The following is an 18152-nucleotide window of genomic DNA, read 5'->3' as shown; positions in this document are numbered from 1 at the left end:
ACTTGTGCAAATTTCGCCCGTCACCATTTAAGAACAACAATGCATGCAATCAATTTATAAAAATTTTCGGTATAAACGAAAAGTGTCATTTTTAATATTGCTTACATGTTAAAAAAACGCACGAAAAAAGTAAATTAAAAAATTTTATATGTTCTCTTCAAAGGTTAAATCATGTTATTTTAATGAATTTATATTTATTTTTAAAAATATATCTATTTTGATTTGACTATATCTATTACATTTTTAAGTTTAAATACTATGAAACCTGGAATCGCCAAGGACCCTAGAATTTTTATCACTTTCCCAAATACTCAAGTTGAAGTAATCAGTTTCTCAAATAATCAGGTTGTTGCGGAAGAAATCCGAATGTTTCTAAACAAACCTGTCGCAACCTATCCAAACCAATATTCAAAATGGTACATTATTAATTGATCTATTTATGGTTCCAGGCTAAAAGGTTCCAATTATGGGGGTAAATATCAATAAAATCGAAAAAATGAAATCTGAGTTATAAAGATTTAATTATTCTCAGAAACAGGGGTATTTTAATGCAAAAGTGTCGGAGCCTAATTGTAATTATCAGTAGTGGAGGCTTCTCATTTATCCGGGCTTCACTTAGTCAGGTTCCATCGCAGGTGCATCAATAGATGAGTGTTCTAGGCATATTTTAGGATTAATTTTAACTTCACTTCAATTTTAAAATAAAAAAAGATTAAAGCAAACAATTGACTGAGTTAATTGTTGAAATAGCCTTTATAGAAAGTGTTGATTGTCAGTAATTTGAAAATTAAAAAGTTTTTTGAAAGTATTTTCTAGAAGTTTTTTTCGTTTTTGGAGAATGTTTCCCAAGACCACTAGTTGAAGCTACCTGCAAATTTTCAACTCACTATCTTTTATAGTTTTGGAGAAAATGGGTACCAAAGTTTTGTCCTAATTTAGATTCTCGCGGGTAAACAGAGTGATGTTTACAAAAAAATGTTCCACACAAAAGTTGTTTATTTTTTTATATGAAATATTTTTTTTTCATTTAAACTTTTCTAAACGGTTATATCTAACGGTTTACAAGATGAGCCCTACGGACTCAATACTCAATTAACCTATGTTGCTTGTTTAAGAACTCACTTTTTACGTTCTGAGCACGCTGTGAAAACTTCAGTTTGTTATCTCTGCGTTTTTGAGTTACCGTGTAGACGAACAGACAAATCGAAATGGGCTAATTAAGTGATTTTATGAACACCTATATCAAAATTTTGTTCGTATCATCAATATTTTTAAGCGTTATAGAAACATTTATTGTCTTGTTTTTTCTCATTTATTGTTTTTTTCATTTTTCACTTTTTATGAAATAAAAATTTGTCTTGTAGTTCATGAAAATAAAAGCTTCACTCTTTTAAAATATAAGATGTTGAAGAATATTTTTTACTTAATTTTTATTCTTTTGAAATATCAAACAGCGTATAACAATACGTATTCAGCTCGCGAAGTAATACGAGTATATTCAATTTATACATTATAATATCTTTACGCCAAAATGGTTACAAACACTATGCATGCTCTAAAGCTTTTCTATATCTTTCACATAAAATGTCGCTGTAGGAAATTATAAGTACAATATTGAAATGCTGCCTAAAAGTCAATAATGTATCGATATAGAGACTTATTAACATGGGGTATATTTAAGTTCCCTATTGATGTCATTGATTGTACTACAGTTAACGAAAGTCGTACAATGGGGATGGGGTAGACAGTGCCGGATTTGGGTATAAGCTGAGTAGGGTATGGCCTAGATCAATATATTTATTGTACAAGCTCGTCTAAATCGTCGTTCAGCAAATTTCCATACAAACAGGAATTGTGTGAGCTGATGGTTTTCAAATGACTACCACAGTAAACCGCGGATACGTTCTGACCGGCAAAATCATAGGCAAAGTGAAATTGTATGTAAAAAACAACTCGAATACATTTTGACTTGTATTTAAATAATACACTGAAAGAAAGTACTGTTTACTTGTTATAACAACAATCAATTAGTTGATTTTTTGAACACCTACATCAAAAATTTTGCCCGTATCACCAATATTTCTAAGCGTTACAAACTTAGGACTAAAATTAGTGTACGGTTGATATATTATATCATATATACAGGGTATAAAAATTACTGGATTGAAGCAAACGCGTTTACTTGGCTATTGATGTTTTTATAACAAGTAAAACTTTCTTGAATCAATAATTTCAATAATTAATTCAAGAAAAATAAATATTTAAGTCCATTTCCATTTGTCCGTCAAATGGAAAACGGTAACTCACCACAATAACTCAAAAACGAAAAGAGATATCAAGCTAAAATTTTTATAGCGTGTTCAGGACGCAAAAAGTGAATTTGAGTTCGTAATTGAATGAGCAACATAAATCAATTGGATCTTGTAAATCGTTAGAGATATAATCAAAGTTTACATTTTTGTTGTCCATTTTCTAAAAAAATTTAAAAGGTAAAGAGATTAAAATTTTAATTTAGCTTTAACTAGTCCGCGGTATGCATAGGGTAGCGGGTTCGATTCCCGCCGTCGCAACAAAATTAATTAAATTAATAGTTGTGATGGACTGGTGTAATGCATGGTATATGCATGAAGTAGGTGCACTCAGCCTCTGAAATTGAGGAGCTGATAAATGAAATTATCAGCGGAAAGGTGGTAAAACACATATATGGTACCACAATGGGCTCTATAGCTTAAGTGTGTCCTTCGTGGACAGCCAATATAACCTAACCTAACTTAACTAGTGAGCCTTATGAAAAAAATGAAAAAAAAGTTTTCTAGAAAATATTTCGAAAAAACTTTAAAATTTTCGCAAACTAGGACAAATGACACTAGACACCATTAAGTTGGTTTTTTCAACATACCTAATTTATTAAAAATAATGCAAGCACCCATATTCAACATATACAGAGTATTTCAACAATTATCTCATTCAATTGTTTATTTTCACTTGTTGTTGAATGTTCAAAGTATACAACATTGTACTAAAAAAAGGGCTTATTACAAAGTTTTTTATCGCAATCACAGGGTATCCTCAATTTACGGTATTCTATTTTCTAGACTACAGCTACGGCCCTGTATATATAAAGTGTATAAAAAATTAGAACACATAATATTCGCTAATATTAATAACCAATTAAAAGTAAATGTAAGAAGTCTTGAGAAGATCCAATATGTACATAGTTAGCTAGTAACTATAACTAGCTCTAAAGTGAATTGAATCTATTGACCTATAGAACTGGAAACCTTATAATATCATCACATTCATCGCATGTTCTTTATACTATTTTATTGATTCCATTTTCTCATAGAAAGTTATATAATAATTTATATGAACAAATATATGTATTTATATATCGTTTCATTTCGTTATAAATATTAATTATGTGAAAATATTAATTTATCAAAATTTATTTAATTAATTAGAATTTTTTTATCTAAAGTAATTTTTTTCTAATTAATATTAATTTATCACTCACATTAAGGTGTCTGTGATTTTTTTTTTTAAATAAATGTTTATAAATGGTCATATTTTAAGTTTATTCACTTCTACTTTTATACAACTTTTTCAACGTGGAGGGGTGAATTCAATGGGGAGGGATGAAAATGTAGACCAAAAGGTGAATATTTTTGCGGTTTTACGGTTATATCTCCCAAAGGACACCACAACTTGAAATAAGCAAATCGAACGAGACCAAGACCAAAACCAATACTGTATTTGACTATCTTTGTTTACCGAATTTAATGTAATGGGCTTAGCATCTTTGCCTTACTCATTGGAATTGGTCTTGGATATGTGTAAGAGCATGATCAAAGTACAACACCAAGTACGCTAGACAGGAGCAGTTAAAAAGGACCAAGATCATTGCGTTAGAGAAAGATCAGAGTGGTAAACCTAAGTGTGTTAGATAAAGTCAGTCAAATAAGTTTTATTTTGGGATTGATGCTCATCATTAAACCCGACAATGGTGAGAATTGCACTAGTGTTGCTACATACACTGAGTCAAGCTCAGATAAATATTTACCCAAATCCAAATTTAACTATTCTAGAAATAAATACATAATTTGCCAACAAAACCTATAATTAAAACCTGTTGTAATAATTATTTCCGATTTGTTTTTTTGTTTTTTTCTTACGCTACAGGCAATAAAACTGTAGCAATTATTTTCGTTTTGTTTTTTTTTCTTACGCTATAGGCCTAACATGTATAACAAACATACATCCTTACTTTCACATTTATAATATATAGATAGAAGATAGATGTTCAAAAATCATTTTAGGATTTTGTAAAGCTCTTGTTTTCCAAACGTTAAATTGTCAATAACTTGAAAACGTTGAACTTTTTAATTTAATGTTCAAATTAAATTCTTAAATTTGTGTTTCTTTTTCAGGCATCGCCGTGGTTTGAACAGTATGTCTATACCGGTGTCCAAGTATGAAGAGTTGCTGAGGACGGTGCGTGGGCTCGGACAAGAAGCACGTCACGTCCAAAGCCTCGCATCACCTCTGCTCTCTTCGCTTCAAGAAAATCAAATCTCTTCCCAACAAAATATAAATCAACCTTCAACCTCTTCGGCAGGTAAAACAAAATCTTTATCATTTCTATAGATTTTGTATTAGTTAACATTGATTTCTAAGATCTTATTTTTTATTTTCGCAGATCAATTTGACAATAATGGAGCTTATTCTAACAATTTGAGCGGTCCAAATAATTTACGTAAGGTAAGAAAATTGTTTTTTATGTACTCTTTACTATCAAATATACTCAGAAAAATCTTTTAAGTGGTAATTTAAGGAAATTTTATAATTTGTCTATAATATATGACAAATTTGTTAATAGGGTATTACCGTTAGTCAAAAATAAATCATGAAATTTGAAAAAAGTTAAAATTTATGTAAAAATATTCTTAAATATTCTGATTTCGAGTCATAAAAGCACATTTTTCTTTTAAAATATTAAAATTAAAAATCGTAAATTTTAAGCTGTATATCACGTGACCTAAAACTCGGGCAAGTCTTACTTGTGATGTCATATCGGTATGAGCCATAGACCATCAATTAGTTCAGTGTAGACAGCTGGGTATAATATATCCATAGATAATATCCATAGATAAGCATTTATATTTATATTATAATCAGATGTCTATGAATATATCTGTCAAACGTATTTGTGTTATTTTGTGTAATAATACCAATATTATGTCATCAAATTGGAAGCCCGCGTTTTTGACAGTTTAAAAAAGGTTTAAAATTTAATTTTTGACAAGAAAGCGTGTGTATTTTTCCGAAATAAGTTTTTATCGCTTTTCATTAACAAAATCAACATTTTGAATTACTTTTTGAAGAGTGGCGAACTATTTACTCAGTAAATTGTTTAACAATTATGAAACAAAGCAAAACTTAAAAATTCAAAACTGTTCCCTAAAGTAATGTTTTCAATATCCGTTGCGTGTAGAACCATTTTTAGCACTCGCGAAAGTACTTATAACTTCTATAACGTTTCATTATAATTATCATTTATGTAAAAATATTGCTTGTATTTATTTATTTTTTTTTGAATATATGTTTATAGTTTATAGCTCATGTGTTATTCTGATGTATGAGCTATATTAGTTGTAGTTTTATTCAAACCATTGGGTAGTTTAAGCGTATCAAACAAACCAACAAACAAACATCCTTACTTTCATATTTATAATATATAGAGACTTGGATAGGGACAATATCATCATTTATAAAATACATGCAATATTATTACATTAATGATACAAACACTGAGTGAAAACTCAAAAAAAATTAATAGATTTTTCATAAATCTCAATCGGCGTGTGAATTTTGATGCCTATAACTCATGAGGATTTCTGTGGGCTCATGTTTAAACGAGCTCAAATTTGCATTAACAATAAACAATATTAATAATTTTCTAAACAGTTAAAATATTGAAAGCAACTCAGAATAATATTGCAGTGTTTTTAAACAATTAACTCTGTTAGATATTATTTTGACTTATTTTTATTGGGAGTATAGGTGTTGTAATAAAAAGCAGATTCAATTTAAAAAGTGGTATACCTTTTAGCAACTTTTCTTTTCTTGGTGAAAATTTTACCAATGATAATTTATTTTCTTTTGTGTTCAATGGTGTAGACAAAATATCTTATCGTATTTCCACATCATATTAACTTTGAGTTCCTTGAAATATATTGAAAGAAAAACTTGATAAAACACAAAAAAAAAAAAAAAAAAACTAAACACTGATAAATCCCTACGGGCAGTGTTTATCCTTGCGCAGTACCAACCATCCTTTTGTTGTTGTAAATCCCGCCTTTCTGGTGGTACACATCTTTTAGTCAGTTCTTCGTCTATGACTACCTACGTCTGTTTAACGAATGACTCTGTTAATTGATGACAAAGGAACCACCGTACATCGTACATCGGTGTACATTATAAATATATATCCTTCAAGTAAACGTTTTTTGAAAGCATCTAATTTTGCGTATAATTTCCATATTTACAAAATATAATGAATGTTAAAGGTTAAATATTTGTAATGACTTTGTAACCGGAGATTTTCTTGTCAGAGTCGAATGAGATAGCAATTTTTTTTTAATTAAGGTGATTTGATATTAAAATTAATAGTGTGAATTTTGTCTTTATATATAAAAATATTTTTTTCAAAAAAGTTAAAGAGCCTTTATTTTTAAAACGTCATTAGTTAAAAAAAGTTTTACTAGAAGTACATTATTAACTACAAAGCTGAGACAATTTTTGATACGCCAATAAATAGATACAAAATCAATGAGATCGAACCAGATTCGTAATCAGGGTTCTTTTGAAATGAAAGCAACGTCGTTTAAGAAATACACACGAAGGTTTCAAAGGAGACAGAAAAAAATTTCTGCAGAAACGGTGGTCTTACACGTTCTGGCATAAATGGAACTAGAACGAATTAAAACACTTTTTGTGAATGACCTTATCTTGAATTGTCGATAGGTATACGTCATAATGTTGAAATTATGTTGCTACAAGTTGTACTCAAGCTACTTGTTCCTATTAACAATAATTTTTCGATTGTGCCATATTTATTATTCTATTGATAGTAATTATTTTACAAGAAGGATAATAATATCGAATAGTCACGGCGATGACCCTAATTTTCCGCTTTATTTCGTTTTTGTTATAAGTGCTATTCTTTAAGTAGGTGTAAAAATATCGAATATGATACGCAGGTATCTCTTGCACGCATTATTTTCACAGAATTCTAATTATAGACCTGCGGTTCTCAAACTTTTTTACAAGGTAGATATCAATTTTTCATGGTTTAGATACCTCCCTCTCATTTGCCACGCAATGTTGGCTTAAGACAGATATCATTTGACTTTTTTTAGTAATTGTGACTCCACCGTCCGTCATTTTCCTGTTTTTTAGTCAACAAGTCATTCATCACTATTTTGTTATAATTTTTGTTACCTACTGTTTCTTTAGGGGACGGCACTTTTTAACCTTCATTCATCTAACACCTCTTCTATCGGCGACTAAAACTTTTTCCTTCAGCCCGCGAGGCCCTCAATTACACAGTGACGATGTGACAAAAATTAAACTTCCTATATTTTGGCTAACCCTCTTTCTATTATCATAGGCCATATCTATTGTTATTTTCGCTATCGTGGAGCCCTTCACCTTTTAATTGCCCCGAGAGGTCGATAGGCCACTTTGGGAATGACTCTTATAGATGTTAAGACTACAAAAAATAAAACAGTTCACAATATCGTCATTTTGCCAATGCTTAAATCTGGAGAAGAAAAAAGTGACTCTGGTCAATGATTTGAAGCATTTATAATTTTAAGTTTCTAATAATGTACTCCTCTACTTTTAGGAGGATTGAAAATTTGTATGAACTTGGTCAGTTTTTAAGTTAGAAATGTAAAAACTGATATATGAGTCCATGGTTAATTGGCTCATGCCCATGGTTAATGATTCAAAACAAAAGATTACTGAATGACTATTTTCAAGCAATTAATTCTTCAAGTGGGTGGAAGTGTCATTTTTAAAGTTAGAAATGTAAAAATTGATATATGTGCCCATGGTTAGAGCCAAAAAGTTACTGCATCACTGTTTTTTATGAAAATACATTCTTTAAGGAGGTAATAGTAATAATAAGGGATGAAAGTTTTTATGAAACTTCGTTATTTTTGGAGAATCATTTAATGAGTTATTAATTGGAGTAGATCATTATCACACCTAGCCGCGGGAAATACATAAATTGCAAACTATATTTAATTAAACAAGACTGAATTACTCCTAGAAAAGTGTTCAGAGAATACTTATAAGATTTGTTTAATCAAATATTGGTAAGCTTTGCTAAAATTTTTGTATTTTTTTTCTCTTGAGTCGTTTTGATAAAATTGTATTCAATACGTAAAGAGTCATAATTATCATTTTCACTTCTCCGGTAAATAATAATTTGAATTTTTGTATTTGTCCGTGAAATTTTAGTTGAAACTGTAGAGTGTCGAATGAAATATTCTCTTGGATAAAGAATCAAGCATAAATCTTATGGTAGAACATTTTCGATGGATTTGAATATAATTCTGGTTAAGGGGTCATGCATGATATAATATAGTAAGATCACAAATTAGTGTTCAAAGATAAAAATAATACCCGCATTCGAGAACTTATGTCTGGCAAAATATTCTCCGAAGACCTTTCTAACTATACCTTACGCAATGGGATGTGTAAAAATAAAACTTACCCTCCGTATTACTCAGAAAAATTGTATCCAACTGGTGGATTTAATTTTTATTTTGCGCACCCTGGTATTTGGGGCTCGTATGGAAAATTGACTGTAGTAGTCTCCAGGGAAAATTTGTTATTTGATCTCTCAAAAATTATGTATTCACATTAAAAATTAAATGCCTGTTTTAAATTAAAATCTTCCCATATTTTCATATGGGATAACATACTTACATACACACACATACATATATAAATCGAGCCATACAGCTGCTTATGCTCAGTGTGCCCAGTATTTGAATGTTATAATTCCCAGTCACATTCAACAAACGCGACGCAATACCGTAGTTACACATGCTCTGGAATAATACCTAATACAGTCAAAATCGATTATAGTGATATAAGAGGTGTCGTACATTTACGATTGCTATATTCGTCAGTATTATAAGCAATATGTATACATTTGATATTTCTGGAATAATTATTTTCCATAGAGAAATACACAATAATTTGTCGACTCAATGAAAATCGTCCTAGATGATGTTAAAATAAGGGGTTTGTTCGGCAGTGCCAACACTCAATAGGAGGTCTAACGCCAATTGTGTTGTCCTATTCAAAAATAAAAATTTCTTGACCTCTCTTAAGCCTTTACCAAATTTTTTTTGGATTTTACTCCTTAAGAATTGATTTTCATATAAGGCGCGCCCGGTAAGATGATAATATGAAGAGTAAAAATTTAGTGATCGAATGACCTCGTTACATTTTTGTGCACAATGTATCGTGCGCACCTTTCACTTTTTAGTAATGCTTGTGTATAACTTGTATACTTAATGTGAAACATTTTATGTATAACATATACAAAGCATCTATTGTTTGAAACTGACAATAATCTGGCGGGCACAGCACTTGATCAAAATATACGGGTTTGCTTTAATACATACTCGTTACGATCGCCATGAATTGTATCAAATAAAAACTTATTTTTTTTCTAATGCTCATTTCCACCGCTACCTCCAGACCATTTAGGAAACCTTGCCTTAATATTTTAGAATGATGTTGCTGTTTCCCAGTACCAGTCATCGACAAAGCATGTTCTATTGTTTCTTCTTCCTCTTCGTTTTCTCTGAAGAAATTCATTTGTGATATCCAGTTTTGCGCGATGCCTCCGGGGACTACGCAGATAAGGTATTTTTTTTATAATTGAGTGGTCTCTTATTCCTATTGGTATCAATTTTCGGATTCAAGTTTCGAATAATGACACAATCAATCGTTTCAAACCTGTCATATTTCAACTCGCTTTTTCTTTGATCGATGGTATCTTTAAGAAAGACCGATGCCAACGATGACTTCAAAAACAAATCATTGTTTTCCGAGAACGCCACAGACTACCCCGATTACCGAGTTTATCCCTTGATGACCGTACTTTCATTTTTCTTCGGTTATTTTAGTGATAGAATCACCAAATTAAACTCTAGTAACAGAATAATTGCTAGTCACTAATTCTTACTAACGCTGACTACAAATTTATTCCTTACAAAAAACTGAACAATATCCTTTTGAACGTTCGGACCTTGAACATTTGTCGTTATAAACGATTAACATTTTCTTCTACGAAAATTTGCATTGCCTAAGATTTCTCTTTCGGAAAAATTGTTAAGTGCGTGTCTTAAAATCAATGAATATACATTGAATCAGTTGCTCTGTAGAAACTTAAGTCCCCGGCTAAGAACATTTTCGTAGAGGATAAAGTTATTTGCCAAGATTTTGACAGTAACCGCTCAAATTTTCACCTGTTCTGAAATGATTGTCTAACGTCTTATAGAGCTACGATGTCGCCATAACGGATTTTGACTGTAGTTCCAGTTTGTACATAATAACATCAGGGTATACTACTAGCAGTCAGAGTTAACTACATTCACTATTTAACTGTATACAGACATACGTCGTCAATCGAACACATATTTTTTTTATTAAAACATATTAATAGAGAAATCTATCTTCCACTCTCCCAAAAGATAATTTTTTTAAAATAAATTTTGCATTTGAATATTTTATTATTAAGAGTGAGAAACGATTTGTTTTGTCTCTGTAATGTTTGAAATTACAGATGAACGCGACGAATTATTTCATGAATTTTATTTTGCTTATCTTTTTGTGAGTGAATCGTGCGGTTTAATTCTTACAATTGTGTTAGTAAATTTGTATTTATTTACATATTTATAAAATTTGTGTTTATTGGTTTCCTTCCGTGTGTTTATATTGTTAATATCTCAGTAGTGTTGCATTGATTGTTGCGTACTTTATTGCGGTCAAATAAATGTTTTTTTCTGTGTTTAATATAAGAAATAAAATTTTTATTTATTTAAAATATTAAAATGAGTGTTTTATGTGATTTAAAAATATTATTATAAAATATTTAAAATTTTATTATGTAGGTAATTAATTAAAATTTTTATTTAATTTTCCAAGAAATGTTCAACCCTAATTCGAAGAAATTCATTATAACACTGTTTTAAATTCTTTTTTTTTGATTAAGTTTCTTTCGGAAAATTATCATTTAATTTTTTTTAGTAATATTACATAGAATTTTGTAAAAGTTCATGAAATTCAATCGAAAACCCTGGTTTATTTTAGAAAAATGATTAACTAAGGTTTCAAAAGCAACACAAGCAAGAAGAGCTTTGAGGAAGAATAAGGAGCTTTTTTATGACTTATAATATCATTTTCTAGGAATTTTAATTTAAGAAAAATGCTCTTTGTTCATATTGCGTTTAATAATCTCAATCCTAGGAAGATGCAATTTTATAGAAAGATTAATAAACTAATATAGTAGTTACTAATATTTATTAAAATCACTGTAGTTATAATTCTCTTGACAGGTAGAATTGGTGGGAGCGCCGGGCACATTCTTTGATTGATTTTTCCCAGCGCTTCTACCATAATTTTATATGATTGACGAATAGTATAATGTTTGACGCATTGATCTAAAGGAGATTCTTAAAGGAGATTCATCTAGGAAAACATGATAATATTAAAAAAGATAATCAGATTTTCATTTTACATTTAATTAACATTTCAATTAAATCAGTCTCTATAAAGATATTGAAATCTGTTATGTGAGGTGAAATTCCACAGATGGACAAAGGATATAAATTTACAATTCATTGTCAGGAATTGAAAAAAACTTTAAAGGTCTCAAAATTTTTTTATTTTCATGGCAGCGACGAAAATTAGGAGATAATTATTTCTTTGAAAATAAAAAATTTCTAAATTAATTTGTTTACTAATTTTCATCTTATTTCTAGAACTAGGTTTTAAATTCAATTTTACTATCTTCTGTTTATCTGTTTTTATAACCATTTTAGTGTGTGTTAACTTTCAACATTCGAAAAATATTTCTAGAATATAATCAGTAAAAGACACTTATTGTCTACTTTTATAGTTATTTTATGGGGTATTTTGTAAGGGTGTAGTTGACAGAAAACATTAAAACTTCAAATTTATTAGTTTCTGTTCTTTAAGAATAGAACCAATTCCAATATTTTATGAAGGTTTATACTAAAGATCTATTGAAAAATGAACAGTAAAAGTACAGCTTTTCGGTAAATTACAAATTTATATTGTTCAAGTTATATGTTCAAGTTCACTCGAGAATTCGTGTTAAATTCGTTTTCATTTTAGTAGATGTTTGACAATTTCAATCACTTGAGTAAAAACAAGACCTTAGTCGCATTACTATTTTGAATTCGTGTTGGTTAGGTTTTAAGTTTAATGCGTAGATTTTAGATTTGAATATTATATATGCCTTTACTTAACTTCGCTTACAAATTCTCGAAACAATTTTGAGGAAGGGATAGGAGTAACAAAAATTCAAAAAAGGTTGGGAATGAAATGCCAAACAATCACTATTTACACATAATAAAGAAATTTCGTGTTGAAACTTAATATTATTTGAAACAGAACCAATTTTACAGAATTACAATACACAGGCAGCATTTGTTAGGTTTAATCAGCTTAATAAAAATTAGGTCATATTGAATTTAGATATCCAATTTAAATTGATAAAAATTTCAAAATTACTTCAATCAGATAATTATATATAATTTTGCAAAAAGCAATTTGTGGGTATTAGTAAAGATATCTCGACATAAATATGAATAATAGTTAACGTATTTTACCTTTTAAAGTTAATCATATTTTCGGCTAGAAGGTTGAATATGTTTTAAAGTTCTTTTGGAGTAGAAAATGAAATCCTTTTTAAAATTAATTTTGCGTTCAGAAACTGTCAGTTTCAAAATTTAATTAACCAAATGCATTATTTGCTTGAACTACTTTAGACTAATTTAATAATACTTGTATTTATTAAAAATAGAAATTGAAGTTGAAAGTTCCAAAAAGAATTTTTATGTAATATGATGCTTACTCTAAGTCATGGCCCGCAACGACTTTGAATGCTAATTTTGAATTTATAGACTTTCAGTAGCCTTAGTAGATGTTATGACATAAAAGATTCGAAATGTGTTGGATTTAAAGATTTCAATAATTTGTAAAGGGCTCCACTCAAGAAAAAATATAAATATATATAAGGAATCTTTTAATCGAAGAAATAAAATCGGAAAAACTGTCTCACCCAGAAATAGATTTTAAGCCAGTAGATTTTTATGGGAACCGGTGGAAATTATTTATTTGAGTTTACTCTAGAAAATGATATCCATGCGAACTAAAATGTTTTCGATTTACGCCCATAAAGTGAGACAGAAGTATCCTATTTCCGGACACCAAATTCATTTTATTTAACATTTAAAAAACTATTGGATTTTATGATAGGATTATATATATAGCACGATTTTTGATCCTTTACATTTTTTACCTTACTTGACCGTTTTTGAGATATAAGCGTTTGAAAAAAGTACTGATTTTTGCCGAAAATTTATTATTGGCGAAAATAAAGATTACTTTGTGGTTCTGGCAAAAAATTGTATTTGAAAGCTATAAGATAAGTATTTTGGACCATTCTAAACACTTTTTGACTATTGACATTTTTTAACTTACCTCACCACTTTCGATAAACGGTTAAAGCCTAAAATATAAACATTTTATAATTTAAATATCAAAATTTATAATTAATGGCAAAAAAAATATTTTTTTTATGTTTAGCTGAAATGGAGGCTAAAATACGTGTTATGCATACGGTTTTCAAATCAAATTTTTGACCAGAACCACAAGCAATCTTTTTTTAAAATATTAAATAATAATAAATGTGGTGCCCGGAAATAGGATAATCCTGTTCCTCTTTATGGGCGTAAATTTAAAAAATGGTTCCTCTAGATATCCGGTCTAGGTCGTAGCCAGCTCTGTCACTCTTATGCCTTTTTTATAAATTTGTGATTATATTATTAACGTGTCGCTCACAATACTAAATTTCTTCGTGAAAGTGATCCAGATAATCCTAAATGTTCAACAAGTCTAAATGTTCTAAGCAATGCAAATAATGAAATCAACATAACAAAATGAAATGTAATGCCTCCAAATTTTTCAGTGCTTAGAATACTGATTAACTCTTGAATGATAGCTCTAGAAGAGATTTTGCAAACTTGCGGAAGATTACTAGAATTCAATAACTAAGCACTTTACGTAGGTGAATCAAAGTGATTTATAATTTGTGTCATTTAGATGTAATTTGCAATTTTTTTTTATCATGTATTAAAGTTCTTATTGTTAGTCATGCAATAAGACAGCATTTTAAGTCTTCTTTGACTGATTTAAAAAAAAAAAAAAAAAAAAAGTTTTATTTATTTTTATTGAAGCACGCTAAATCAATTAAATGATTTTGTAAAAAATATATTGACGTGCTGTGGGCATTGATATTTTTATGACTGAAGCACGTACCTATAAATTAGTCATCGATATGTTTGCTATTTAAAATATTTCCGTTTATCCTGCGTTTATAAATTGCAGTAAAATAAACATGATATGGACAGTATTCTTTAGGTGTAGAACAGAGTGCTGTTGCAAGTGATGCCAAATTTACCAACTTTGGACATACAAAATATTTGGAAAATTTGAATTGATGAATATATTTTATTGATTTTTTTCATGCACGATAATTAGAAATAAATATATAAACGTCGGAAAAATTTTTACAACCCTTATTTAAATACTAAACTAGTAATTTATGGTAAAAAAATAATATAATATTACTAGATGACTAAAAATTGGACTATTTTGGAAAATATTATGCGAGACGGTGCTTGTTTTGGTTTTTCATGAACCGAATAGACATATCTTCACTAGTATTATAAAGAAAGTAGCTTTTGATATTTGGCTTTTTTGTAATAAATAAAACTCAAAAACTACTAGACCGATTTTAAAAATTCTTTCACCTATAGAAAGCTACATTATCAGAGTAATATGGTCTGTATTTTATTTTCAAAAAATTAGGGTTCAATATGAAAAAATTAAATTCCATGAAATTTTGAACATTTTTGGACACCTTCGGAGTTTTTCCATACATCTAAAAAGTTTGGTTCATGTTCTTAGAAAGGTTAACGAACTAAAAATATAAATAATATTTGCAATTTCTCGCAAAACGTTCAGTTAAACTAATCTATTTGTAAATTATTTTAGAAAAAAATCAACATGTTTCGCTTCAAAATAAATCACTTCAAAATTAAAAGCTTTTGGTTCATGTTCTTAGAAAGGATAACGAATCAAGAATATGAATAATATTTGCCTTCTTTCGAATTAACAATTTTTCGCAGAACGTTTCAGTTCAACTCATCTAGGTATTTGTATTTCAATTTAGAAAGAAATCAACTTCAAAATAGTTAATTAAAGAGAATTGAAAAAAATATACTCGAACCCGAACTTCTTGGATTCATGTCAAGCGCCCTACCAATTAGGCTATTCGTGTTCTAGACACAGAGTGCAATTTTTTCAACTCATTGAATTTTTATTTTTACTTTGTTTATTCACTTATTTATTATTATTATTTTTTGTTATTGTTTACTTTAATCATGTATACGAGATTTATTTACATCATGGTCTCTCAGAAGTCCGGGTTCGAGTCCTGGTTCGAGTGTATTTTTTTCAATTCTCTTTAATTAAGATTACTAGACAAGATATTTGTCAATGTAGTTTACGCTGTATGTATCATATTAAAAATCATCAATAATTATAATCGAGAGACCATGATGTAAATAAATATCGTATATATAATTAAAGTAAACAATAACAAAAAGAATAATTCAAAATAGTTGTTTCGTTTCAAAATAATTCATTCAAAAGCGCAAAACAATTCTTACAAAAAAATTATAGACGTTTTTTTTTTTTATTTTTGTTAATCAGCAACTATATAACTAAAAATAATAAATTTTATCAAAAATTAATCATAATTTTTATAAAAAAAAATATGAACAACGTTTTGACTATTTTTATCTACAATATTGATAAAAGTAGATTTTCAATTAATAGGTACAATAACCGTGTAGTTACAGGTTTAACATAAAAAAAATTAATTACTTTGTTATTAATAATAATTATTGCTCATTAATAATGATAATTTAATTCAAAATAATTATGTTTATATTTAAAAATAAATAATATTATTTAAAGAAATATAATTTTATACTTTTTACCTCTATGCAGGCTATTAAAAGTTATCATTTAATTAAAATTCTGATAATAACTTAATCAGAATTCAGAATAAATGAAAGAAAGGATATCGAAATTATAACTTATAATGAAATTAGATTCAAAATTCGATTGGAACTGTTAATGTACGAATTTCTGGATTTATGAACTTATATTTTCACAAAACTCTGTTCAAAATTTTACTAAGTGTCACTTTATCATTATTAGTTATCACAAAAGAATCGGAGGTGTTCGTTCAAACGTTCTGGACAGAAACCAATATTTATTTTTCATCGTTTTGTAAGAGTGCTATCAAAATTTCAATTCAAAACTTAGATATTCCAAACATATCTTTGCTATAAATCCGGCCCTGACTTCAGGGTCTGAAGTACGTATCAAAGCTAATATCTTTTTTAATTGACGGACAAAAAATTTTGAATTTAGTAGTTACCAGGAGGGCGGTTATTTTTAACATCTATACTTAAAATTTTATTTCATTCTGTAAAAAAATGGATTTACTCACCGCAGGCCTGCCGAAATTCTACCAATGAGTGTAGTTTTTTAGCCTGTATCTACCTGTACCCCCCAACGAAGGAGAGGAGGCCTTTTGGCAACAATTTGGTAAAAATCTACTTGGTTCCACTTTTCTTCTATTTACTACTCTTACTACGTAGCTCAACCGCCACTGGGTTAAAGGACATTCAATTTTAACGTAAAATTTACTTGAAAAATTTGATTTGTATACTGGAGTCATGTGCATCTCTCAGACCATTCTTAAAAATTATTATTATAATAATCATTATTAAATATTTAATAATAAACAACAATTACTAGCCTTGAACAAAAATCCGTTGTTTTTTGTGTATAAATACTACTTAGGTTCTACATAATTCATATTATTTCTGAAGTGAAAATAAAAAACATTTATGTTTTTAACTTAAATGACTCAGTAAAGTTAAGTATTTAATATTTTAAAATTAAATTAATATCCGTTTGATATAAATATTTATTAATAGTGTTTTACTTCTGCACATTAAATTGTTGGTTGCCAAATTCATAAATTTTTATTCATGTCCGCTATTAGATTGACAGTATAATTATAAAAAATTTTAAGAAATGCAATTACAAAATAAAATAGTATTTCCTAAATCTGTTAGATTAGTACTGTTATCAAAAGTTATAGTCAAAATTTACTGTTTAGAACTAGCTACTGAATACTGAACTTTCCAAGTATCATTGATGTTTTCCGAGAACGTTCACACCTTATCGATGCATATAACAACAATAGCAAGAAGAACTTGTTGAACTTCCCCTTCCACAAGGCTGTTGAATTTTATCAATGCTTACTATTTAAAAAAAAAAAAAAACTTTTTTTTTTGAGAATTTTATTCTTTTTCCGGCTGTAGATTATTGTAAATGCGCTCGAATAGTTTGCACATACCTAGAGCCATCGATACAATATTAACACGTCCGGCGATCAGATCAGGAGAAGTTTATTCCTGTGAGCCTCACAATAAGTTAAATTTAGGGTAAATCGCTGAATATCAGATGTGGTTACGTTGAATTTGGACAAGCCTAAATCTCTCACGATTTAGTATTAGATTTTTATAGAGAAGCTAATGCATATTTCTAGGATGGGTTAAATTGGATTTCCTTATTTGAGAAAAATGCTGAGGATTAAGCCGATCAAATCTTCATCGTAAAATTAGCCTTTTCAATTAAATAAATACTAGGCCAATAACCGGGTACTTTTTTTC

At 28.9% G+C, this 18152-nt stretch overlaps 1 protein-coding gene across 1 annotated transcript in view; it reads left to right on the top strand.

The window, feature by feature from the left end:
• Positions 1 to 18152, top strand: part of LOC123305506 — an 88423-nt gene that overhangs the window by 17623 nt on the left and 52648 nt on the right. The window contains exons 2-3 of the mRNA XM_044887238.1: positions 4428 to 4615; positions 4697 to 4758. Coding sequence (XP_044743173.1) covers positions 4450 to 4615; positions 4697 to 4758 — 228 coding nt within the window. The 5' untranslated portion in view covers positions 4428 to 4449. The remainder of the gene's footprint in view (positions 1 to 4427; positions 4616 to 4696; positions 4759 to 18152) is intronic.

This window comes from Chrysoperla carnea, chromosome 1 (assembly GCF_905475395.1).
Source record: "Chrysoperla carnea chromosome 1, inChrCarn1.1, whole genome shotgun sequence".
Taxonomy (NCBI): Eukaryota; Metazoa; Arthropoda; class Insecta; order Neuroptera; family Chrysopidae; genus Chrysoperla; species Chrysoperla carnea.
The sequence above is the reverse complement of the archived record's forward strand: the minus strand, read 5'-3'. Positions and strand labels throughout refer to the sequence as shown.